Source organism: Pinus tabuliformis, chromosome 2_2 (assembly GCF_031772625.1).
Source record: "Pinus tabuliformis cultivar Carrire ecotype Pingquan chromosome 2_2, CPIR1, whole genome shotgun sequence".
Classification (NCBI taxonomy): domain Eukaryota; kingdom Viridiplantae; phylum Streptophyta; class Pinopsida; order Pinales; family Pinaceae; genus Pinus; species Pinus tabuliformis.
Window position 1 is genome coordinate 1316347604 of NC_142300.1, and position 27267 is coordinate 1316374870.

At 33.9% G+C, this 27267-nt stretch overlaps 2 protein-coding genes across 2 annotated transcripts; both read left to right on the plus strand.

Moving 5' to 3' along the window:
- The first annotated feature begins 399 nt into the window (after positions 1-399).
- On the plus strand, positions 400-3173 carry LOC149198379 (UDP-glycosyltransferase 86A2-like). The gene is made up of 2 exons (XM_089404136.1): positions 400-1021; positions 2054-3173. Exons 1-2 carry the CDS (start codon positions 517-519, stop codon positions 3052-3054), a joined length of 1506 nt encoding a protein of 501 aa, XP_089260262.1. The 5' UTR covers positions 400-516; the 3' UTR covers positions 3055-3173.
- Positions 3174-6440: 3267 nt separating this feature from the next.
- Positions 6441-9093, plus strand: LOC149198380 (UDP-glycosyltransferase 86A2-like). Its single transcript, XM_089404137.1, has 2 exons — positions 6441-6963; positions 7962-9093. Exons 1-2 carry the CDS (start codon positions 6459-6461, stop codon positions 8969-8971), a joined length of 1515 nt encoding a protein of 504 aa, XP_089260263.1. The 5' UTR covers positions 6441-6458; the 3' UTR covers positions 8972-9093.
- Positions 9094-27267: the final 18174 nt, after the last annotated feature.

The following is a 27267-nucleotide window of genomic DNA, read 5'->3' on the forward strand; positions in this document are numbered from 1 at the left end:
CCATTATAATTGTGTGTCAATGTTATGTGCTCGGTTTACATTGCATATTGATTATATTGGTTATGAAAGTTTATGAAGTTTTATGCGCTCTACTTGGTTAAAGAAGATTAATTAAGTATATAAATGTGTAAGGCATAGTCTACATGTATGAGTAGTACGAAAAAGAAAATACATGGTAGTGCCGCACCCCGCCAGATAACGGTTGAAAGATCACCGTAGACTTAGGGGGGTGACAAGAACCGTGCACTAGAGGACGAGATTCCAAATTGTGGTTTGCTCTCCATTTGCGTAAGCAATGACATCATTAACGTCGAGAAGCTTGCGTTACAGTACGAGATTCCTCCGGTTAACGTTGGGTTAACCATTCCATCCAAATGATGTTTAAGATTTTGACAGAGACTTTCCCCCAACCCTTACTCAAGCACCCTCCTTAATATTTAGCCGGGGAGAGGGTGAATGCGGCATCCCCTGTTCTAGTTTCACGAGCAAAGAACTAATTGTTCGCTGTTGCTCACTATGGCTCCCCATGTTTTGGTTATACCATATCCATTTCAGGGCCACATAAATCCGCTGATACGACTCTCTGAGATGCTTTCTTCCAAAGGCATTCTGGTCACCTTTATGAACACCGAATCCAATCATTCCAAGATGATGAAAGCCCGCACTTATCACGATGGGATTTCAGTTGGCTCGAATTCAAACATTCGTTTCGCGCAGGTTTCCGACGGTCTACCGCTGGATTTTAACCGTGGGGCCAATCCTTGGGAATTCGACCGATGTGTATTGAATGAAATGAGAGACTCTGCGGAAAGTCTGATACGAAGCCACATCGATACAGAAACTGGCAAGCCCCTGTTCTCGTGTATCATCGGTAGCTGCTTCCTTACTTGGACGTTTCGTGTAGCCAAGAAATTTGAGCTCCCTTTCGTCGCATTCTGGCCGCAGTCTCTGAGTGTGTATACCATCTATAGACATCTCTCCCTAATCATTTCCAAGGGTCACTTTCCGCCCAAAAAAGAAGGTGCACCTCTTTTCCGTGCTGAATTAAACTAAAAATTGGGATCAGATGGGATTGTAGAGTACTATCATGAGATTTGATATGTTTTGGAGATTCTAAAATATTTTTAAAATCTGCTATGAAAATAAGGATCATTGTTTTTCTCTTTTTTTATCGATTGATTTTATTGACGTTTACAAAGTTAAACAACCTAAAGGACCAAGAGGATAATAGTTATAGCTTATTTTCATACTCTTTCATACTCTTTTGGATGTTAAATCTTCTGCTATGAATTTTGACTTGAAAGTTAGCAATTTGCTTGATCTTATTTCAGTCAAATAGATAGTGCATGTTGCCAATCTTTAAATTGTTTTCATACTAAATGCTAATATCCTAGTAAGCTGCACATTTCATGGCAAAATGTCATTTTGTCTCCCCAACACCCTTATTGCAGAATATGCAAGTTCTATCTTCCCAACTTCTTTGGGTGCCCTCCACCTACCAGTCTCACATCTACCAGTCTCACATGGAAGATGGTGATGTGATCCCATCCTCAGTTGTGCAACTAACAACCTTTCTTTTCCTTTAATAGCTGCTCTTAAATATATTTTCTCACCATTACCACAAGTTAGCATCTTTATGTCTATTACAGATTCTAAAAATATCTCTGAATCTCACATTAAGAAAAAAACCAATAAAATTCTAAAATATTCCTGGAATCTGCAATTCAATATAAATTAAAGAATCACAAATAAAAATATGTATATATTTTTTTAACCACACTGTGATATTTCCACATCAATGTTCGATATTTTTCAAGCACTAAACTTTTTTATTTCTGTTAAGACATTCATGCAGTTTCATACTCTATTTATTCAACTACTTCTCGTTGTGCTCCATCCATGTTTTCTTCATACTGTTTCAGTCCTCCACGACAGCTATTAATTATTCATATTTTCAGCGTTATTTACATAACTTATTAACCTGATTATCTTTGACCCATCCAACGGATCATTACCTACTTCAACTGAAAGAATAATGTCTTTCTTTTTACAGACCCCAAGGACATGATTGACTACATTCCGGGTCTTCCTCCACTGCAGCCCGAAGATCTGCCATCAGATATCCAGGCGGGAGACACGTCTAATGTACTCTATCAACGTGTTGCGGAGCAGCTCCCTTTACTAGAGGAGACAGAGTGGATTATTGGAAATACAGTCTACGAACTCGAAAAAGAAGCGAGCGATGCAGTTCGAGAAACAGCAGCTCCCATCAACTCACTCGGTCCGTTACTTCCATCAGTTTACCTTGAAGCCGAGTGCAAGGATAAGGAGATTTCAGTGAACCCCACATCATTAAGTTTGTGGGCTGAAACGGATTGTTCGCAGTGGCTGGATTCAAAGGCCAGATCGTCCGTTCTCTACGTTTCCTTCGGAAGCGTGGTTCACATGTCCGAAACTCAAGTGGAAGAGATAGCGATGGGTTTATTGGAAAGTGAGCAGACTTTCCTGTGGGTGGTCCGTCCTGGTCTGTTAAATTCTGATAAGGAAACAAACGATCATGTCAGCGTTCTGCCAGAGGGTTTTCAGGAGAAAACGAAAAATCAAGCTCTGGTGGTTCCTTGGTCTACTCAATTATCAGTTTTATCTCATCCTTCCGTCGGCGGTTTTTTCACTCATGGGGGGTGGAATTCAACCATGGAGAGCTTGAGTTTGGGGGTTCCCATGTTGGTTTTGCCACAGGGAATTGATCAATACACCAATAGAATGCTCGTGGTTAACCAACTGAAGGTTGGATTAAAGTTAGAGACGTGTAGGGATGATGGAGTGATTGAGCGAGGAGAGATTGCAAGAGCTGCCAAATTTCTGCTGGGAAGCACAGAAGGGGAAGAGATGAGGAGAAAGAGTCGAGAAATAAGAGAAACAATACGGCAAGCAGCGAGTGAAGGAGGGTCCTCGTGGCGTAGCATGCAACGTTTTGTGGATTATATTGCGATCGCTAGCAACCCACGAGCTGCATCAGAAATGGGACCAGTGTCTAAACACGACAGAAGCTGACAAACTTTAGTAAATTTGCTTATTTGTATTTCTTAAAATTATATTTCTATTTCCATCGTGAAATTTACAGTTTTGTAGAAACAAGAAAGCAACGGAGAACGGAATTTTCAAAATGTTTGATTTCTTTTTAAATGTATCCTTTATCCAGGTAAACTTGTTTAAATTTTAAGCATAAATACTTCGATCATTAACTAGGATTTGAGTTCCTATTTCAGTATATTATGACTGGAATTTGATTTTTTATTTGAGTATATTATTTTAAAAGATTTATAATGTTATATAAAAATTAGTGTAATTATATAAATTAAATATAAATGTTGTAGTTATATAAATTAAATAGTTAGTAAATGTTGATAGTTATATATAATTACTAAAATATTTTTAAATAGATGTTTATGTGGGTAGAGTAAAGGAGGAGATTATTTTGGAGAATAAGGATAATATTAAAAATATTATAACTTCCAAATTTAAGGATAAGTTGTGGGATGATAAGGAGTTGGAGGGAAAAAGGAAGCTAAGCAGCCAATCTTGAAGAAGTTAAACATTGTCAAGATAAGAACTAATTTTCATGAGCTTCAAAGTGAAATTCAAGATTGGTCAATTTCCAAAACACCTTGGGACTAAAGAATCTATGGGTTGAAGATGAAAAACACTTTCTCTTGGATTACCTTCAGCAAAATTATGGTGATCTAGTAAGGCTTCTCTCCCTCCTTTTCGACCATAGAAATAAAATATTAAAGAAACTCAATTAATCTCTTACTAAAGAAACTTGATTAATCTCTTACTTCCTTAAAGTCGCATACACTCTATTGGTCTTAGCCGACATTCATCATCATCTTTTGGATCCATCCCATCAATATCTTGGTTGTGGACATTTTGGACCAACCAATGTAGTTCATCTTCAAGATGAATAGATGAAGAAAATCTAATCCAACAAAAAGAATAAATAGGGAGAAACCCTAAAAATGAAAAGATAAACTCAAAAACCAAAAAAATAACCATAAAAAAATCTAAATAATATTTCTAAATTCAGGCCTTTGTGATCCATATTACATTAAGAAGAGTATTTTCGATAGAAATCACATAGGAGTCCGTAGAAATCACATAGGAGAAAATTTTTCTTACACCTATGGAATGAGCTAGTGTGGTTCATCATCAGGGCCATATGAAGATGTAGATGATGGCACAGGCTTAAATAGAGGGCATGGAACAGACTTAAATAGAGGGTCATGTAGAGACCAAAAGATCATATAATGGCTAGTTTATGAAAATTAATATTTTAATAATGATTATTAAGATCAAATAATATTCCTATAATGACTAATATAATGGCTAGTTTAAAAATAATAATAATAATAATAATAAATAAATAAATAAATAGGGATCAAAATTTGATTATTGAGTCAAGATTCTATAATAAAAATAATAATTAAAGGAGACTAAAATTAAAACAAAGCAACCAAAAAGGAGGTTACCCTTACTTTTGATTGCTTCTTTTTATTTTAGTCTCCTTTAATTATTACTTTTGTTATAGGATCTTGACTCATTAATTAGGTCTTGACTCCTTTTTTTTTTTTTTGGTTACTATGTTCCTTATATTTGATTGACTTGGATTATTTGTTTCTCGATCTTAGTCTCCTTTAATTATTACTTTTTTTATAGGAACTTGACTCATTAATTAGGTATTGACTCCTATTTATTTATTTATTTTATTTTATTTTATTTTATTTTATTTATTTATTTTTACTATGTTCCTTGTATTTGATTGACTTGGATTGTTTGTTTCTTTGACTATGGACATTCATCCCTCACTTTATCAATACCATATGCCAAAAAATCAATTTCAAAGTTCAATAATCAAACTAAGGTTGTATATATTAAAAAAATATTTAATTTACTAATTTCAAAATTTAATAATCTAACTAAATGGCCAGGAAAGCTAGTTATGTGACCTTGTTGTAATTTAGTTAAATCCTCCTCAAATATTTTATAATGTGCAGAAGAAAAAAAACAAAACAAAAAACCAAAAATAAAAAACAAAACATATTATTAAAATAAAATATATAAATAAATACAAATAGTTAATGTGATAGAACTCTAATTGAATCGATAAATTACGAGTAGAAAATATAAACATTGAATCAATGAAAAAATAAATAGTTAATGTGATAGAACTCTAATTGAATCGATAAATTACGAGTAGAAAATATAAACATTGAATCAATGAAAAAATAAATAGTAAATGCGACGGAATCATATGATTGTTGCGTTGGAAGGCATATTTTACTATGGTATAAATTTGTCCCTTTAGAGTGCTTAAATTATATAAACTTTTAGTAGCAGATGACATGATCTACTACATCAGATGACATGATACTCTTTGAGTGAAATTATATTAAATTTTAAATTGCATTTTGTTAAAAATATATTGATATGGTTTTAAGTGAATTACCCATTGTTTTAATTAAAATAATAATTAGTTAACTTGTATAAGGTTTCATATATATTTTAATTTCAAATTTTACTTAAAAAAAAATTGAAAATGGAAGTTAATCATAGTGTTTTTTTTTTAATACTCATTAGGTAATTAGTATAATTTTTAGTTTTTATATATTTTAGTTTTAAATTTTATTAAAAAAGAAAAAGTTAAAAATGGAAGTTAAGTATAGTTTTTAGTGAATTATAGATTTTTTTTATAATAAAATAATAATTATTTAATTTTATATAAAATTAAATTTTATCTGTTGTAATTAAGATTTTAAAATGAAAAGGAGAAATTAAAGATAGATCCATAAATAGAGGTTAGATTATCTAAAATAAATTGAAGTTAAACCAAATTTTATATAGTAAATAATTTTAATGACAAACTAATTTTAATCACAATAATATATAAAATATGTTTAAGTATTTAGTCGCAACTCAATTGGCAAGAATTTTGTGAAAGCTGAAATATTATGTAACAAACCCTGACTTCCTTATATCTACCGAAATTAATTGCAAAGCCAATTACATTTTAGACATCCCTGACCTCAACACAGTCTAGTCATGATCTAGTCTAGTCATGAGAAAGAAAAAAACACACTAAAAATTAATAATGGAGATGCTCTGTAGAAGAGCAAATGCATGGAGTAAAACAAAGCCGTGCCAAATCGTGCTTCTGCTCTTCATTTGCTTATGACATCTCGACAAGAACCGTGCACTAGAGGACGAGATTCCAAATTGTGGTTTGCTCTCCATTTGCGTAAGCCATGACATCATTAACGTCGAGAACCTTGCGTTAACGTTGGGTTAAGCATTCCATCCAAATGATGTTTAAGATTTTGACACAGACTTCTCCCCTAACCCTTACTCAAGCACCCTCCTTAATATTTAGCCGGGGAGAGAATTGTTAGCTGTTGCTCACTATGGCTCCCCATGTTTTGGTTATACCATATCCAATTCAGAGCCACATAAATCCGCTGATACGACTCTCTGAGATGCTTTCTTCCAAAGGCATTCTGGTCACCTTTATGAACACCGAATCCAATCATTCCAAGATGATGAAAGCCCGCACTTATCACGATGGGATTTCACTTGGTTCGAATTCAAACATTCGTTTCGCGCAGGTTTCCGACGGTCTACCGCTGGATTTTAACCTTGGGGCCAATCCTTGGGAATTCGACCGATGTGTAATGAACGAAATGAGAGACTCTGCGGAAAATCTGATACAAAGCCACATCGATACAGAAACTGGCAAGCCCCTGTTCTCGTGTATCATCGGTAGCTGCTTTCTTACTTGGACGTTTCGTGTAGCCAAGAAATTTGAGCTCCCTTTCGTCGCATTCTGGCCGCAGTCTCTGAGTGTGTATACCATCTATAGACATCTCTCCCTAATCATTTCCAAGGGTCACTTTCCGCCCAAAAAAGAAGGTGCACCTCTTTTCCGTGCTGAATTAAATTAAAAATTGGGATTAGATGGAATTGTAGAGTACTATCATGAGAGTGTGATATATTTTAGAGATTCTAAAATATTTTTAAAATCTGCTATGAAATAAGGATTTTTTTATTATTATTATTGATTGATTGATTTTATTGACTTTTACAAGGCTAAACAACCTAAAGGACCACGAGGATAATAGTTCTAGTTTATTTTCATACCTTTTTGGATGTTGAATCTTTTATTATGAATTTTGTTTAGAAGGAATTTTGATCAGGAAATTAGCAATTTGCTTGAATTTGCTTGATTTTATGGTAGTGAAATAGATGGTGCATGTTGTTAATTTTTAAATTGTTTTTATACTAAATATTAATATTCTAGTAAGTTGCATATTTCATGACAAAATGTCATTTTGTCTCTCACACCCTTATTGCAGAATATGCAAGTTCTATCTTCCCAACTTCTTTGAGTGCCCTCCACCTACCAGTCTCACATCGAAGGTAGTGATATGATCAGGTCCTCAGTTGTGCAACTAACAACCTTGCTTTTCCTTTAATAGCCGCCCTTAAATATGTTTTCTCACCATTGCCACAAGCTAGCATCCTTATGTCTATTACAAATTCTAAAAATATTTCTGAATCTCACATTGAGAAAAAGACCAATGAAATTCTAAGATATTCCTGAAATCTGCAAAAATAAAATTAAACTCTCTGATACATATATTTTTTTAGCCACAGTGTAATCGGTCCACATAGTTGTTCAATATTTTCCAATCACTAAATTTTTTATTTCTTTAGAACATTCATGCAGTTTCTTACTCTATTTATTCAACTACTTCTTGTTTTGCTCCATCCATGTTTTCTTCATACTGTTTCAGTCCACCACAGCTATATTAAGCCACCATTAATTATTCATGTTTTCAGCGTTCTTTGACCCATCCAACGGATCATTACCTACTTCAACTGAAAGAATAATGTCTTTCTTTTTACAGACCCCAAGGACATGATTGACTACATTCCGGGTCTTCCTCCACTGCAGCCCGAAGATCTGCCATCAGATATCCAGGCGGGAGACACGTCTAATGTACTCTATCAACGTGTTGCGGAGCAGCTCCCTTTACTAGAGGAGACAGAGTGGATTATTGGAAACACAGTCTACGAACTCGAAAAAGAAGCGAGCGATGCAGTTCGAGAAACAGCAGCTCCCATCAACTCACTCGGTCCGTTACTTCCATCAGTTTACCTTGAAGCCGAGTGCAAGGATAAGGAGATTTCAGTGAACCCCACATCATTAAGTTTGTGGGCTGAAACGGATTGTTCGCAGTGGCTGGATTCAAAGGCCAGATCGTCCGTTCTCTACGTTTCCTTCGGAAGCGTGGTTCGCATGTCCGAAACTCAAGTGGAAGAGATAGCGATGGGTTTATTGGAAAGTGGGCAGACTTTCCTGTGGGTGGTCCGTCCTGGTATGTTAAATTCTGATAAGGAAACAAACGATCATGTCAGCGTTCTGCCAGAGGGTTTTCAGGAGAAAACGAAAAATCAAGCTCTGGTGGTTCCTTGGTCTACTCAATTATCAGTTTTATCTCATCCTTCCGTCGGCGGTTTTTTCACTCATGGGGGGTGGAATTCAACCATGGAGAGCTTGAGTTTGGGGGTTCCCATGTTGGTTTTGCCACAGGGAATTGATCAATACACCAATAGAATGCTCGTGGTTAACCAACTGAAGGTTGGATTAAAGTTAGAGACGTGTAGGGATGATGGAGTGATTGAGCGAGGAGAGATTGCAAGAGCTGCCAAATTTCTGCTGGGAAGCACAGAAGGGGAAGAGATGAGGAGAAAGAGTCGAGAAATAAGAGAAACAATACGGCAAGCAGCGAGTGAAGGAGGGTCCTCGTGGCGTAGCATGAAACGTTTTGTGGATTATATTGCGATCGCTAGCAACCAACGAGCTGCATCAGAAATGGGACCAGTGTCTAACACGACAGAAGCTGACAAACTTTAGTAAATTTGCTTATTTGTATTTCTTAAAATTATATTTCTATTTCCATCGTGAAATTTACAGTTTCGTAGGAACAAGAAAGCAACGGAGAACGGAATTTTCAAAATGTTTGATTTCTTTTTAAATGTACCCTTTATCTAGGTAAACTTGTTTAAATTTTAAGCATAAATGCTTCGATCATTAATTAGGATTTGAGTTCCTATTTCGGTATATTATGATTAGGATTTGATAAATCCTATTTCAGCATATTATGATCAGGATTTGATAAATCCTATTTCAGTATATTATGATTAGGATTTGATTTTTTATTTGATATATTATTTTAAAAAGATTTATAATGTTGTATAAAAATTAATGTTATATAAATTAAATAGTTCTTAAATGTTGATAGTCATACATAACTATTAAAATATTTTTAAATAGATGTTTATGTGGGTAGAGTAAAGGAGCAGATCATTTTGGAGAATAAGGATAATATTAAAAATATTATAACTTCCAAATTTAAGGATAAGTTGTGGGATGATAAGGAGTTGGAGGGAAAAAGGAAGCTAAACAACCAATCTTGAAAAAGTTAAACATTGTCAAAATAAGAACTAATTTTCATGAGCTTCAAAGTGAAATTCAAGATTGGTCAATTTCCAAAACACCTTGGGACTAAAGAATCTATGGGTTGAAGATGAAAAGCACTTTCTCTTGGATAACCTTCAGCAAAATTATGGTGATCTAGTAAGGCTTCTCTCCCTTCTCTTCGACCATAGAAATAAATTATTAAAGAAACTCAATTATTCTCTTACTAAAGAAACTCCATTAATCTCTTACTTCCTTAAAGTTGCATACACTCTATTGGCCTTAGCTGACATTCATCATCATCTTTTGGATCCATCCCATCAATATCTTCGTTGTGGACATTTCAGACCAACCAATGTAGTTCATCTTCAAGATGAATAGATGAAGAAAATCTAATCCAACATAAAGAATAAATAGAGAGGAACCCTAAAAATTAAAAGATAAACTCAAAAACCATAAAAAGAATCTAACCGTTGATAAAATAGAATATTCTAATAATAAATAATAATAATTATAAAGATATAAATTATAAAAAAATACTAGAATTAAATTAAATATATAAGAATAAATAATAATAATAATTAAAAAGTTATAAATTATAAAAATATATATATATATTAGAATTAAATTAAATATATGATAAGTGTAATATAAAAATTTTATATATAGTATTTTCGATAGAAATCACATAGGAGAAAAATTTTCCTACACCTACCGAACCAGCTAGTGTGGTTCATCATCAGGGCCATATGAAGATGTAGGGCATGGCAAAGGCTTAAATAGAGGGCATGACACAGGCTTAAATAGAGGGCCATGTAGAGACCAAAAGATTAGTGTGGTTCATAGTGAGGGCCATATGAAGATGTAGATCATGGCAAAGGCTTAAATAGAGGGCATGACACAGGCTTAAATAGAGGGCCATGTAGAGACCAAAAGATCATATAACAGCGAGTTTATGAAAATTAATATTTTAATAATGATTATTAAGATCAAATAATATTCCTATAACTACTAATATAATGGTTAGTTTAATAATAATAATAATAAATAAATAGGGGTCAAAACTGATTATTGAGTCAAGATTCTATAATAAAAATAATAATTAAAGGAGACTAAAATTAAAACAAAGCAACCAAAAGGGAGGATAAAATTATTTTTTTAATAATAATAATTTTACCCTCTCTTTTGATTGCTTCGTTTTAATTTTAGTCTCCTTTAATTATTACTTTTGTTATAGGATCTTGAATTAGGTCTTGACTCCTATTTATTTATTTATTTTATTCATTTTTTTACTATGTTCATTGACTTGGATTGTTTGTTTCTCGATCTTTCTTAATTATTATTATTATTATTATTAAACTATAATATTATTATTCTTAAACTAGTTGTTATAAGAATATTATTTGATCTTAATAACCATTATTAAACTATTTCTAAAAAAATACTCTTCTTAATATAATAATATTATTAATATTATAAGAGTTTGAAAAAAATTACCAATATAAAATTTAATAAAATTAATATTAAAAATAATAATATTATTATATATAAAAAAATATGATGATGATGATGAGTTCACTATAATTTTGACATTGTAAAAGGCTAGGAAGGTCAGTATTGTAACAAAGATTGTGAAACTGAGATCTAATGTGGTTGTACGCGGGACACTCTAAGAGGAAGTGGTTTTCATCCTCGATGTTCCCATTCTCACATAGATGGTAGATCCTTTCCATCCATGGTGTTTTAGGAACTGCCCAACGACCTGTTTCACTATGGAGCTCATGAGAATTCGTTCTAATCTTTGCTATATTAATTTTCCTCTTTGAGCTAGTTAAAATAGAGAGATACTTTTGATCTTCTAGGGTGGGTTTGATGACCTCCTTATAATAACTTAATTTTCTTTTAGCTGCTAAATCTTTCTCACACCACATTTTTTCTTTGAACTTAGAAGTAACAATATCTTTAATGTTATTGATGTTTTGCAATGCATCATTCTCGTTGATCTCCCAATAGTTTAACCAGGCCCTTGTGTCTTTATGCCACCCCCGTTTGAGCCTTAGGTGGTTTTGGCTGGAATTTAATGCTAGTTTAGGAAGTCTATGACCGCCTATGTTATTGAGTTTGTGCTTGTACATCAGAAACCTATTCATAGCTAGGCTCTCAATAGGGGAAAGACCTGCTTCTATAAGGAGAATAGGATAGGGTGTATTACTTTTAATTTTCATGTTATACGTTATAAAACGCTTTTCAAGTAATAGTATTCACTTTACACTTATCATATATTTAATTTAATCCTAATATATATGTTTTATAATTATTATTTATTATTATTAAAATAACAAATTTTGACATCTTAAACTACATCATTGGCCTTTACTTATAACTCTCAATTTTGTCATGCGTAGAGATCCCATAGAAGATAATCCTTATAGCCAAAAGAAGTTAATCTTCGATAGAAATAAAAAAGATCTCTTTCTAAATGACTTAAAAACTAATTTGCTTCCTTTATCTAGTATAGACAACAGATCTCTATCATAATTTTACTATAACCCTCTCATATTCTATTAACAAATTCTCAATTGAAGTTTCAAGTAATAAAAGAAATATCAAAACCAACCCATGGTATGACAAAGATTGTAAAAGTGCGAGGAGAACAATTAAGGAAGTTGTTGATGAATCTCTTAAAATTGGTAAGATAAAAATATACAAAGCCCTAACTAAAAGGAAAAAAAGGTAGTATATCCGGAAAAGATAAGAGAATCTCTTACACCTCTCTAAGGTAGCTCCTAAGAAATTCTGGAGGCAGATTCTAACTAGGAAAACTAAAGATAATAATAAAATTGCTTTACACGACTGGAATTCCTATCTTAAAAAGCTTTATGAATCTACAAATGTCATAGATAACTTTGAAACCCTGCTCACAACGAAAGAAGTTTTCTCATTAGAAGACATTGATTTTGGGGTTAATCGCTTGGCTAATGGGAAAGCTAAGGACATTGAAGGTTACCAGGCGGAAATCTTAAAAATTGGAGGTCCTGTCCTCATCCCCCATATTCACAAGCTTTTCAATCAAGCAGTCAAGCAAGGGTTCCCTAAACCATGGACTCAAAGCCTCATTATCCCTATTTTTAAAAGTGGGGATACAAATAACCCCTCTAAATCTCGGACAATTATGATCAGCCCTCTCCTAGCCAAGTTATATGGTATTATGTTGGAAACGAAGTTGAGCATATGGCTTGAAAGTGAAGGTAAGCGGGCTAAAGTCCAAGCGGGTTTTAGAAAGCAACACTCAACAACAGACCACCTCGTTACGCTTAGGATCATTGTGGAGGAATGCCACAATAATAAATCCAATCTCTTTTTTTGCTTTGTGGACTTTAGAAAGGCTTTCAATACGGTTCCTAGAAACAACCTTTGGAACATATTAGAAGAGCTAAAGGTTCCTTTTTAGTTGAGAGTTGTCGCTATAATGTTATACGAGAATGTAATTGCCAAGTTAAAGAGAAATTAGGGGTGGTCGAAAGATATTAAGTGTAATATCGAAGTTAAACAAGGTTGACCCCTCTCCCCTACCCTATTTGGCATTTACATCGACAAGCTAGAAAGTTATTTAGAGGAAGCAGGATGTGCTGGCACGATCTTAGCTAGGATAGTCATCATCCTTCTTCTCTACGCTGACGATATTGTTCTTCTCGCAAGGTGCCCATCTGATCTTGATAAGCAACTTATACTTCTTAAGGATTTCTGTTCTACCATGGGTATGATTGTTAACACTAACAAAACAAAATTTATGATTATCAAATCCAAGAAGGACACTTACGCTAATTTTATGTATGACAATAGTAACTTGGAGGAAGTGTCTTCCTACAAGTACCTAGGAATTGAAATCCATCACAAGCTCAACTGGAACTATAGCATTGAGAAAAGGATTAACGGGGGATGGAAAGCTTATTTTGGTCTTGAAAATAATTGTAAAACGACAAACCTCGTAATGTGGGATAGAAATAAGTTCCTCTTTGAAACTTTAGTCACTCCGGTTATCTTATATGGATGTGAGGTTTGGGGTTGTAGCATCTCTAGAGAACCTTGGAGAAAGATTGAGCAAATCCAAAAGCATTTTATAACGTATAGCCTCAAAATTAAAAGCAACACACCCTATCCTATTCTCCTTATAGAAGTGGGTCTTTCCCCTATCGAGAGCCTAGCTATGACTAGGCTTCTGTTGTACAAGCACAAACTCAATAAAATAGGAGACCATAGACTTCCTAAGCTAGCTTTAAATTCCAGCCAAAACCATCTAAGGCTCAAACAAGGTTGGTGTAAAGACACCAGGGCCTGGTTAAACCATTGGGAGATCAACGAGAATGTTGCATTGCAAAACATTAAAAATATTGTTACTTCTAAGTTCAAAGAAAAAATGTGGTGTGAGAAAGATTTAGCAGCTAAAAGAAAATTAAGATATTATAAGGAGGTCATCAACCCCACCCTAGAAGATCAAAAGTATCTCTCTATTTTAACTAGCTCAAAGAAGAAAATTAATATAGCCAAGATTAGAACGAACTCTCATGAACTCCATAGTGAAATGGGTCGTTGGGCAGTTCCTAAAACACCATGGATGGAAAGGTTCTGCCATTTCTGTGAGAATACGAACATCGAGGATGAAAATCACTTCCTCTTAGAGTGCCCCGCGTACAACAAAATTAGATCTCAGTTTCAAAATTTTTGTTGCAATACTAACCTTCCTATCCTTTTACGTTGTCAAAATTACAGTGAGCTCGGGAGGCTTCTCTCCAAGCTTTTTGAGCATAGGAATAAAATCTTAAATCAAACTAAATAATTTGTTTCTTTAGGTCTGATAGACCAAAGTTTGGTCTTAGTGGACGTTAACCATCATCATCATTATTAATGGTTGGATTTTATATTATTTTTTTATTAATAGTTATTTTTTGACTTTTGATCTTACTCAGTTTTTAGGGTTTTTATCTATTTCTCATAATGGTGTTTTTTACTTTTGAACTTACTAAGTTCTTAGGGTTTTTCTCTATTTCTCATAATGGTTATTTCTTTTGGATTTTGATCTTACTCTTTCTTTCTTAAGGTTTCTCTCTCTATTGTTCCTATAGTTGATTACATTTTCTTCATCTATTCATTTTGAAAATAACCACATTGGTGGGTTGGAAACATTTGCAACAAAATTATTGATTTGATGGATCCCAAGATATATTATCAAATACTTAGTTTATTATATAGTTCACATCATCAAAATTTAAAAGGTCATAAAAATCAACTAAATTTTATTTTTATTTTCATTATTATTATTAAAATGATATGAATATGATGATGATGATGATGATGATGATGATGGTTAACGTCCACTGAGACCAAAATTTGGTCTATCGGACCTAAAGAAACAAATTATTTAGTTTGATTTAAGATTTTATTCATATGCTCAAAAAGCTTGGAGAGAAGCCTCCCGAGCTCACTATAATTTTGACAACGTAAAAGGCTAGGAAGGTCAGTATTGCAACAAAGATTTTGAAACTGATATCTAATGTGGTTGTACGCGGGGCACTCTAAGAGGAAGTGATTTTCATCCTCGATGTTCGTATTCTCACAAAGATGGCAGAACCTTTCCATCCATGGTGTTTTAGGAACTACCCAACGACCTGTTTCACTATGGAGCTCATGAGAGTTCCTTTTAATCTTGGATATATTAATTTTCTTCTTTAAGCTAGTTAAAACAGAGAGATAATTTTGATCTTCTAGGGTGGGGTTGATGACCTCCTTATAATATCTTAATTTTATTTTAGCTACTAAATCTTTCTCACACCACATTTTTTCTTTGAACTTAGAAGTAACAATATTTTTAATGTTATTAATGTTTTGCAATGCAACATTATCGTCGATCTCCCAATGGTTTAACCAGGCCCTGGTGTCTTTATACCAACCTCGTTTGAGCCTTAGGTGGTTTTGGCTGGAATTTCAAGCTAGCTTAGGAAGTCTATGGTCTCCTATGTTATTGAGTTTGTGCTTGTACAACAGAAGCCTAGTAATGGCTAGGCACTCGATAGGGAAAAGACCCACTTCTATAAGGAGAATAGGATAGGGTGTGTTGCTTTGAATTTTGAGATTATACGTTATAAAATGCTTCTGGATTTTCTCAATCTTTCTCCAGGATTCTCTAGAGATGCTACAACCCCAAACCTCACATCCATATAAGATAACCAGAGTGACTAAAGTTTCAAAGAGGAACTTCTTTCTTTCCCAGATTACGAGGTTTTCCGTTTTACAATTATTTTCAAGACCAAAATAAGCTTTCCATCCCCCATTAATCATTTTCTCAATGCTATAGTTCTAGCTGAGCTTGTGATGAATATCAATTCCTAGGTACTTGTACGAAGACAGTTCCTCCAAGTTACTATTGTCATACATAAAATTAGCGTAAGTGTCCTTCTTGGATTTGATAATCATAACTTTTGTTTTGTCAGTGTTAACAATCATACCCATGGTAGAGCATAAATCCTTAAGAAGTATAAGTTGCTTATCAAGATCAGATGGGCACCTTGCGAGAAGAACAATATCGTCAGTGTAGAGAAGAAGGACAATGACTATCCCAGCTAAGATCGTGCCAGCACATCCTTCTTCCTCTAAACAAACTTCTAGCTTGTCGATGTAAATGCCAAATAGGGTAGGGGAGAGGGGGCAACCTTGTTTAACTCCGATATTACACTTAATATCTTTCGACCACCCCTCATTTCTCTCTAACTTGGCAATTACATTCTGGTATAACCTTATAGCGACAGCTCTCAACTCAAAAGGAACCTTTAGCTCTTCTAATATGTTCTAAAGGTTGTTTCTAGGAACCGTATCGAAAGCCTTTCTAAAGTCCACAAAGCAACACATGAGATTGGATTTATCATTGCGACATTCCTCCACAATGATCCTAAGCGTAATGAGGTGGTCTGTTGTTGAGTGCTGCTTTCTAAAATCCGCTTGGCCTTTAGCCATCTTACCTTCACTTTCAAGCCATATGCTCAACTTCGTTTCCAAAATAATACCATATAACTTGGCTAGGAGAGGGCTGATCATAATTGTCTAATAATTAGAGGGGTTATTTGTATCCCCACTTTTAAAAATAGGGATAATGAGGCTTTGAGTCCATGGTTTAGGGAACCCTTGCTCGACCGCTTGATTGAAAAGCTTGTGAATGTGGGGGATGAGGACAAGACCTCCATTTTTTAACATTTTCGCCTGGTAACCTTCAATGTCCTTAGCTTTCCCATTAACCAAGTGATTAACCCCAAAATCAATGTCTTCTAATGAGAAAACTTCTTTCATTGTGAGCAGGGTTTCAAATTTATCCATGACATTTGGAGATTCATAAAGCTTTTTAAGATAGGAATTCCAGTCATGTAAAGCAATTTTATTATTATATTTAGTTTTCCTAGTTAGAATTTGCCTCCAGAATTTCTTAGGAGCTACCTTAGAGAGGTGTAAGAGATTCTCTTGTCTTTTACGAATATACTGCCTTTTTTTCCTTTTAGTTAGGGCTTTGTATATTTTTATCTTGCTAATTTTAAGAGATTCATCAACAACTTCCTTAATTTCTCTCCTCGCACTTTTACAATCTTTGTCATACCATGGGTTGGTTTTGCTATTTCTTTTATTACTTGAAACTTCAATTGAGAACTTGTTAATAGAATATGAGAGGGTTGTAGTAAAATTATGATAGAGATCTTCTATGTTGTCTATACTAGATAAAGGAAGCAAATTAGTTTTTAATTCATTTAGAAAGAGATCTTTTTTATTTCTATCAAAGATTAACTTCTTTTGGCTATAAGGATTATCTTCTATGGGATCTCTATGCATGACAAAATTGAGAGTTATAAGTAAAGGCCTATGATCAAAGTCAAGCTTGTGGTTGTTTAAGATGTCAAAATTTGTTATTTTGTTGTATAGAGGGAGATCGGAGATAACATAGTCTACCACGTTGCTACCAAGCCCATGGATGCAGGTCATCTAGCTAGAATTGGGCCACTTCTTTAGACCGTTGCAAATTATGAGATCCTGAGCACTACAAAGCTTGACTAGCTCTGACCCAAACAAATTCTCCCCGAGGTCTTCAGAGCTCCTTTTGTACCGGCTAGCCAGAGGAAGGTCTTCATCTAACCAAAGAGGATTAGGGTTGGAATGATTGCTTAGAAGAATAGCTTGGTTGCTTGAAGTTCGAGCATTAAAGTCACCCATTAAAAGGATATTGCCTTCATTCCTTAGGCTAGAAATATCATTCTCTAAACCATTGTAAGGACTATTTTTATCTAGATTCTTTTTCTTATAGAAGTTAGAATTGATGGGGGGGAATAACAGATTGCTATGTAGGTCTTTTTATCATAAATGTCAGTAATTTCTATCCAACTATATTGGTTGTAAGGGTCGTTTTTATAAATCCTAGCATGGGGAGAGATGTTCTTCTTAATGTAACAAGCTATACCCCAATGCCTCTACGGGAGGATCGCTTATTCACGGTAGACCATAATGTAAATACATCTATGTTAGGGACCTTAGGTTCTTCGTGCTCCCGAGTTTCAACAACCAAAATAATATCAACATCATTCAAGATCCAACTTAGATTGGGGCCTTTGTTCCATGCAAAGCCTCGACAATTCCAAGAAAGAATCCGGAGCATGTTGAATTGCTATTTATTATTATCTTTTTGGTTTCTATCTCGAATAACGACTTTTCTATTTTTTATTATTGCCCATTTTCCTTCCTTCCTAGATTCCTTTACCTTTTGAACCTCCTTTCCCAATTCTACTTGATCTTCTGGAATGAGATCTTCATTTATAAATATTCATGTTCCTTTTAGACTTGAGGTTTTACTAAGTATGTCATACTAATGATCAGTAGAGCTCACCTTTATTTGGATCAGCCTTCCTTTATTCTCAGTTAGTTTCCCCAACCTTGTTTCTTCTGTGAGACACGTTGTTTCAATTTGTAATCTATTATGTAATTATGTTTGGGCTATGGCTAAAGTATCCTCGTCTACCTCCTCTTTCAAACCGAAGATTATAAGGTTCAAGGCCCTTTTGTTACGCTCATGGTCTAATTCTATCAATTTTTTCATTTCATCTTTAATTGGTTTGATATCTAATTTACCTGCCACACTATTTAGGGTGAGGTGGCTATTAACTTTTTCTTCTAGCTATTTAATCATGTCCTTCATTTTAAGACTCTCTAAAGTATCAGCATCTACTTGCTAGGATGTTTGGTTCATATCTTGGTTTTGTTTTTCTATAACCTGCAACCTAGTCTCCGTTGCCTCCATTTTATTCTCCAATAGTTCTATTTTATTTTCTATTTCTTTTTGGATCTTGTCTTCAAGAGATGTGAATTTATTTTCCAGCATGGCTACTAACTTTGTTTGTAGCTTGACTTCTCTTTCTTCTCTACATTTCTCTAAAGACTCTATATACACATAGAGGCTCTGTAAAGTAACTGTGCTAGGTGTACCTTTGGTAATCTTTGGTAATTTTGGTGAATTTTTCATACTTGAAAATATATGAGTAGATATGTACTAGAAAAATATAAGGAATGTGTGCACCTGATATCAGCAATTCGAACCGCAGACGCACATGCCCTAGATTTTTTTTCTATTACCACAGAGAGATCGTAAATTATGGCCGTAGAGATCGAATTATTCCCGTAGAGAGATCGTAAATTATGACCACAGAGATCGTAAATTATTACCGCAAAGAGATCGTAAATTATTACCGCAGAGAGATCGTAAATACATCACCCTAAATTATTACCACAGAGAGATTGTAAATACATCACCCTAAATTATTACCGCAGAGAGATGGTAAATACATCACCCTAAATTATTATCGCAGAGAGATCGTAAATACATCACCCTAAATTATTACACGGAACAAGATTCTTTACCTATGGACATTCATCCCTCACTTTATCAATACCATATGCCAAAGAAACCATAACCCAGTTCATATGGCTCTTGTCCACATCACATTTTTTTTAATTAATTAATTAAGAGAATAGAAAGGGTATAACTACTTTTTAGATAAATCTCAGTGTTTTTTAAATTAAAAGCAAAATATAATTAACAATTAAATTAAAAAATTTAAAAAACATATTTGAAAATAGACAAAATATAATATATATATATATATATATATATATATATATATATACACACACTACAATTTTACTTCTTTTTTTTTATATTACTTTATATGTGATATAATTTTATATTTTTGATGATGATGATGATGGTTAACGTCCATTGAGACCAAACTTTGGCCTATCGGACCTAAAGAAACGAATTATTTAGTTTGATTTAAGATTGTATTCCTATGCTCAAAAAGCTTGGAGAGAAGCCTTTCGAGCTCACTATAATTTTGACAACGTAAAAGGCTAGGAAGGTAGTATTGCAACAGAGATTTTTAAACTGAGATCTAATGTGGTTGTACGCGGGGCACTCTAAGAGGAAGTGATTTTCATCCTCGATGTTCGTATTCTCACAGAGATGGAAGAGCCTTTCCATCCATGGTGTTTTAGGAACTGTCGAACGGCCCGTTTCACTATGGAGCTCATGAGAGTTCGTTCTAATCTTGGCTATATTAATTTTCTTCTTTGAGCTAGTTAAAACAGAGAGATACTTTTGATCTTCTAGGGTAGGGTTGATGACCTCCTTATAATATCTTAATTTTCTTTTAGCTACTAAATCTTTCTCACACCACATTTTTTCTTTGAGCTTAGCAGTACCAATATTTTTTATGTTATTAATTTTTTGCAATGCAACATTCTCGTCGATCTCCCAATGGTTTAACCAGGCCCTAGTGTCTTTATACCAGCCTCGCTTAAGCCTTAGGTGGTTTTGGCTGGAATTTAAAGCTATTTTAGGAAGTCTATGGTCTCCTACGTTATTGAGTTTGTGCTTGTACAATAGAAGCCTAGTCATAGCTAGGCTCTCAATAGGGTAAAGACACAATTCTATAAGGAGAATAGGATAGGGTGTGTTGCTTTTAATTTTGAGGTTATACGTTATAAAACACTTCTGGATTTGCTCAATATTTCTCTAAGATTCTCTAGAGATGCTACAACCCCAAACCTCACATCCTTTTAAGATAACCGGAGTGACTAAAGTTTCAAAGAGGAACTTCTTTCTATCCCACATTACGAGGTTTGTCGTTTTACAATTATTTTCAAGACCAAAATAAGCTTTCCACCCCCCATTAATCCTTTTTTCAATGCTATAGTTCCAGTTGAGCTTGTGATGAATATCAATTCCTAGGTACTTGTAGGAAAACACTTCCTCCAAGTTACTATTGTCATACATAAAATTAGCGCAAGTGTCCTTCTTGGATTTGATAATCATAGCTTTTGTTTTTTCAGTATTAACAATCATACCCATGGTAGAGCAGAAATCCTTAAGAAGTCTAAGTTTCTTATCAAGATCACATGGGCATCTTGCGGGAAGAACGATATCGTCAGCATAGAGAAGAAGGATGATGACTATCCTAGCTAAGATCATGCCAGCACATCCTACTTCCTCTAAACAACCTTCTAGCTTGTCGATGTAAATGCCAAATAGGGTAGGGGAGAGGGGACAACCTTGTTTAACTCCGATATTACACTTAATATCTTTCGATCATCCCTCCTTGCTCTTTAAATTGGCAATTACATTCTCGTATAACCTTATAGCGGAAACTATCAACTCAAAAGGAACCTTTAGCTCTTCTAATCTATTCCATAGGTTGTTTCTAGGAACCGTATCGAAAGCCTTTCTAAAGTCCACAAAGCAGCAAAAAAGATTGGATTTATCATTGCGGCATTTCTCCACAATGATCCTAAGCGTAACGAGGTGGTCCATTGTTGAGTGCTTCCTTCTAAAACCTGCTTGTCCTTTAGCCCGCTTTCCTTCACTTTCAAGCCATATGCTCAACTTCTTTTCCAAATAATACCATATAACTTGGCTAGGAGAGGGTTGATCATAATTGTCCGAAAATTAGAGGGCTTATTTGTATCCCCACTTTTAAAAATAAGGATAATGAGGCCTTGAGTCCATGGTTTAGGGAAACCTTGCTTGACCGCTTGATTGAAAAGCTTGTGGATGTGGGGGATGAGGATAGGACCTCCAATTTTTAGGATTTCCACCTAGTAACCTTCAATGTCCTTAGCTTTCCCATTTCCAAAATAATTAATCCCAAAATCAATGTCTTCTAATGAGAAAAATTCTTTTTTAGTGAGCAGGGTTTCAAAGTTATCCATGACATTTGGAGATTCATAAAGCTTTTTAAGATAGGAATTCCAGTCATGTAAAGCAATTTTATTATTATCTTTAGTTTTCCTAGTTAGAATCTGCCTCCAGAATTTCTTAGGAGCTACCTTAGAGAGGTGTAAGATATTCTCTTGTCTTTTACGAATATACTGCCTTTTCTTCCTTTTAGTTAGGGCTTTGTATATTTTTATCTTGTCAATTTTAAGAGATTCATCAACAACTTCCTTAATTGCTCTCCTCGCACTTTTACAATCTTTGTCATACCATGGGTTGGTTTTGCCTTGAATAAACCAAAGTTAAACAATTATCATTATGAAGTCTCAAGCTAGCGTTATAGAATAAAAACTTAATAAAAATGGGCTATGCTTAAAAATAAAAAATAAAAGAGAGACTAAAAGGAGTTACCATTCATGTCAACAACTACATTATAGTAGTAGTAGTAATTTTACTTTTTTATATTACTTTATATGTGATATAATTTTATATTGCTTTTCCTTGAGAGGAGTAAAAAGCCTTGAATAAACCAAAGTTAAACAATTATCGTTATGAAGTCTCAAGCTAATAAAACTTAATAAAAATGGGTTATGTTTAAAAATAAAAAATAAAAGAGGGACTAAAAGGAGTTAATATTCATGTCAACAACTACATTATAGTAGTAGTAATAGTTGTTACTCCCATAAATTATAGGTAAATTAATGTCAATGGGTATTGGGATTAGTAGGTAGCATTTGGGACCTTGGGGCTTTACAAGATAATAAGCGTGAAGATGAACATGTTTAGTATGTTTTGGGGGGATTTATTGACAAAGGAATTGATAGATCAAGTATGTAAATGTTTTTATTAGTCTCAAATTTATTGACTAGCTTTATAATCTGGTTTGCTTTTAACATGGCTCGACTCATTTGTGGTTGGACCTAGTGGAGAGAGGTGAGGATGGAGATCTATGCAATTTAGGTAGGTTAAATCGTCTTAGAGCATTAAGAGGAACTTTATTCAGTATATAAGGAACTCCATATAATATTAGAGAAGTTGTTACTTGATAAAAGAAGATCTACATATGTCAGATTTATTGTCGATGTTTTAGAGCCACCGACCGGGTTCATTGTCAAGACATGAGAAAGATGAAGAGTAGAGATAGAATTAATAATAGATGGGTCATCAAGAATAACACTATCAGGAAAGCATACAATCGACTAGAGATAATAAATATATATAGTGAATAAGAGTATGATGATTATTAGATATATAGTAAATAAATTCCATTGTCACAACGACCAAAAAAATAAATCAACTAACGCAATATACTCTAAAAATAAAAAAACAACATTTCAAAAAATGACAAAGCAACACTAAGTGTATTTCTATCTAAACATTTATTTTATAAAAGCTTTATTTTCCTTTACTATATTTTTTTAAACAAATAATTACATTCACACATATATGCTCCTTGTTTTATAAAATTAAATTTTTATTTTCTTATTTACTTTATTTTATTATAATTTTTTCTTGGAATAACCATACATATATGCTCCTTGTTTTATGAAATTAATTTTTTATTTTCTTATTTACTTTATTTTTATTATATTTTTTTCTTAGAATAACCATGTACTTGTCACTACTGCCAAAAAAATCGACTACGCAATATACCAAAGATATCATTTATCATTTCAAAAAACTAGCAATTGCACCAGATGTTGTAAAGGAAATGTTGTAAAGCATAAATTTGAGAAGCATGGTGACATATAAAAAATCATTGAAGTTAAAAATTAGTAAACAAAATGCTATTCAGCTGTCCTAAATCATAAGCAACAGTTTCATGTGAGTTATTAAATCCTTGAAAGTGTCCATTCCCAGTGGCATATCTCTGAAGTGACAATTCATTCAGCGGTGGAGAAACTTTTAGAGGTCCTTGTGACCCAACTAAAATTTGATAATCCTCACCATATTCAAAACCTTCGGGTAACAAACCATTATAGCAAAAATCACCTGAGAAATTGTTGGGTTCTACCTTTTCAGTCATATAATAACAGCTTGAACCAACTGAAATTTGAGAATCATATTTTGCTTTTTTTCGAGCATAACCATACCAATTTTCACCAGACGAAAACTGAGAATCCTGATTTTAGCGACAGCTAAGGTATCTCCTTCTCAAACATTGTGAAAAGAAATTCTGAGTATAGCTAGAGTGACACCACAGTTAAAAGCCAATGTTTTACATGCAAACTATTTTGGTTGTGTTGGCTATGGCACAGGGATCACCCCTAGCAATTCAAGATCCTTATCATCATTAGCACCATTAATTCAACTTGAACCACTGAGTTCAAGTGTAATGCTGAAAAATCCATCAAATGCACCATTGCTAAAGCAAGTAAATGGTTTATTGCTTGAGAGACTCGTGCATTTACTACTATTTGAAAATGGAGTAAACAATCTTGAAGGCATAGTATTGGGAGTTGGTGAAGAGGACAAATCAAAAGAATGAAGTGAAGAACTATAAATGGCATCATCTACCTTCAATGAATGTTCAATTTTCTAGGAAAATGGATATTTTTCATTACTAATAGAGCTCATACAATTTTCCAAAATACATTTTTCATGAATGGCAAGGAAAATGTCTGAATTATCTGAAAATATTTTATTTGTTCACTTTTTAGAATCAACTTGTTATTCTCTAGCAAATAACCTACAGGTTGGCAAGAAAGTTAAAGACCATCCCCAACCAATGACTAGGGGAGCTGAAGAAATAACGATGGTTGTGTCAAATGCTAATGGTAACCTACTGCATCTGAACCTGGTGAATGTAATCCACCATCAAGAATACAAAAATTGTAAGATAGAGAAGGCCGAGAAGTTTGAGTAGTATCTAGTGATGATAACCCCAAAGATAAATATTTTTTCCTTCCCACCTCATCTTTCACATCCAATGCAGTATGAGTCATTATTTTCTTAAGTTCCACTCTTTTTCCCATGAATGCAATGTAGTGCCTTCGTACGACTTCATTTGTATCTTTCTTCTTTCTTCTTTTCAAATACAACAAAACCAATGTGTTTCAAGACTATTATATAGTTTTCCCCAGTTATTTTAACAATGTCAGATGTTTCAGTGGATAAGTCCAAGTCAACATCAAGGCTTGGACTCCATAAAGGTTCCTCTATAGGCATCCTTGAATGCCAAGAGAGAAGGATTTTCCCCCTTCTTCAGAAGAAGATCAACACATTTATGAGAATGATAAAAACTTGCAAAATGTAAACCTAAACATTGATCTGCCTCATCAACAACATCAACATCCACAAGTGTGAATTTTTCAAAACCTAACAAAAGGCCGCAACATCTCATTAGAATGAAGCACACAAGCATATTGTAAAACTCCTTTTTCTAACTTCAAAAAATCATCAGTCTCCATTGAACCATTTATGTTACAAAATACTAACAATTAAAGTTGTATTAAGTTATTAACACATGAATAAAGATACAAATGAACAGAAATAAAGTTGTAAGGAAGCAGTGTAACTATCTTAGTAACAGGTATCTCCTTCACATTCAAAGTTGAATATGAACTATTTATATGCTTGTGGGACTTTTTCTAGACCATTTCCCAAGTCAAATTTGTGGCCTGCTCAAATTCCTATCCATTGGAAGAAGGGAATTGTGAGGAAGACTCTACCTGGAACTTTTGTGGAGCCTCTGCAACAATTTGTGAGAAATATTTAGCCATTGGAGGATTTCTAGGATGAGCAACAGGTTGCAAAGAAGATACATGTTTGGAAGTAGACAAACTACCTGGAAGAATCGAATGAGTCCTGCATTATTTTTGGGAATGTGAAAACTTGAACCTTGTTAAATATTTCTCAATGGAAGACAAAATGCAACTTTGAGAAGTTATAATATTATCACATGATTCATCAAGGAATTATTTATCATGTAGACTCAACAACACACTCAGATGAATGTGCAAGTTGAATAGGCTTTTGATTTCTCAAACCTTTTACATTTCTATTAGCTCCATGTCTGAGCAAGAGAGAAAGGCATGCAAGATGCTTATTCTTCACATCATAATGTAGAGGGGTTTCTCTTGTTCTTGTGAGCATGATAATACTTCCAGCATTCTTATTTATTATTAATAAGAGTACTTCAAGGTGGCCATTACCTACAACTGTGTGAACAAGAGTTGGTCCTGTATTGTTTCCCAATCTTACGATTGCACCAGCATCTAAAAGTTTTTCCACAACCGAACAATTTACACTACATCCATTGAGAGGAGTGTCATGTTTAAAAGCCCAATGTAGAGCTTTATTTCCATCTTGATATGTGTCATTGACTGGAGAAATAAATGCTAACAAACATCTAGAAGTGCATCATCATTTTCCTAGACAACTCAAATCAAAGGAGGCAAATAATTATTTGAATGAGCATTCCAGCTCTGGAAAAACTAGAGAATACATTCTATGATTTTTCTTGTAAGTCTATAGTTACTCTGTGGATCATAATTGTCCTTGCTTTTACCAGATACCTTATCATAGTCCCTTGCTAGACTACCATTCTTTCAAGTTGTTTATGTTTGACTTGAATTTGTACAATATTTTGAATTTATTTCTTCCCACTCAGCAATATCTTTCCTAGATTTTATTTCAGGATTATCATTATCCCTGGCACCCCAAATGTTTCTAGACTTCATTATTTCTGACATGTCATTTTCCTCTAAATTAATTGTTTTTACATTTCATAAACTTTTGAGATTTTTCATCCAAGCTCATAGGACATGAAGAGGCTAGTACTCTTCCTAACATATAATCAACTATTGTTTCTTTAGACTGTATATCAGATTCTAACCCTCTAATCACAACATTTATGATAGACCTCCTAAGTTCTAACATGGTTAAGGGAAACTAATGGAACTAATGCTAAACCTTTGGCAAGTTTGAGTGCAAGAGCGACAAGAGTATTCTTGCAATTGCACTTGATCCCAATTTGTTTTAAGACTTTTAGATCATTTCCCCCAATTCTTTTGACAATTTTAGATGCATTAGTGGAGAAGTCTTAGTCAACATCAAGGCTTGGACTCCATAAAGCTTCCTCCAGAGGCATCCTTGAATTCCAAGAGGAAAGGATTTGCCCCCTTCCACAAAAGAAGATCAACACATTTATGAGAATGATAAAAACCTGCAAAATGTAAACCTGAATACTGATATGCCTCATCAACAACATCAACCTCCAAAAGTGTGAATTTTTCGAAACCTAAAAAAAAGTATAAATGAATTTCCCTTAAATGATACTAGTAGCCTAATAGTATTTGTCCCATCTTCCTTCTATAAGTGAGATGAAATTTGAACTCATTAAGGAAACTTTGTTTTTGATTGTCAACATCATTGATACATACATCTCAAAGAGAGAGGATGATGAGAAATCATTTGCATCTTGTATGGATGGTCACCA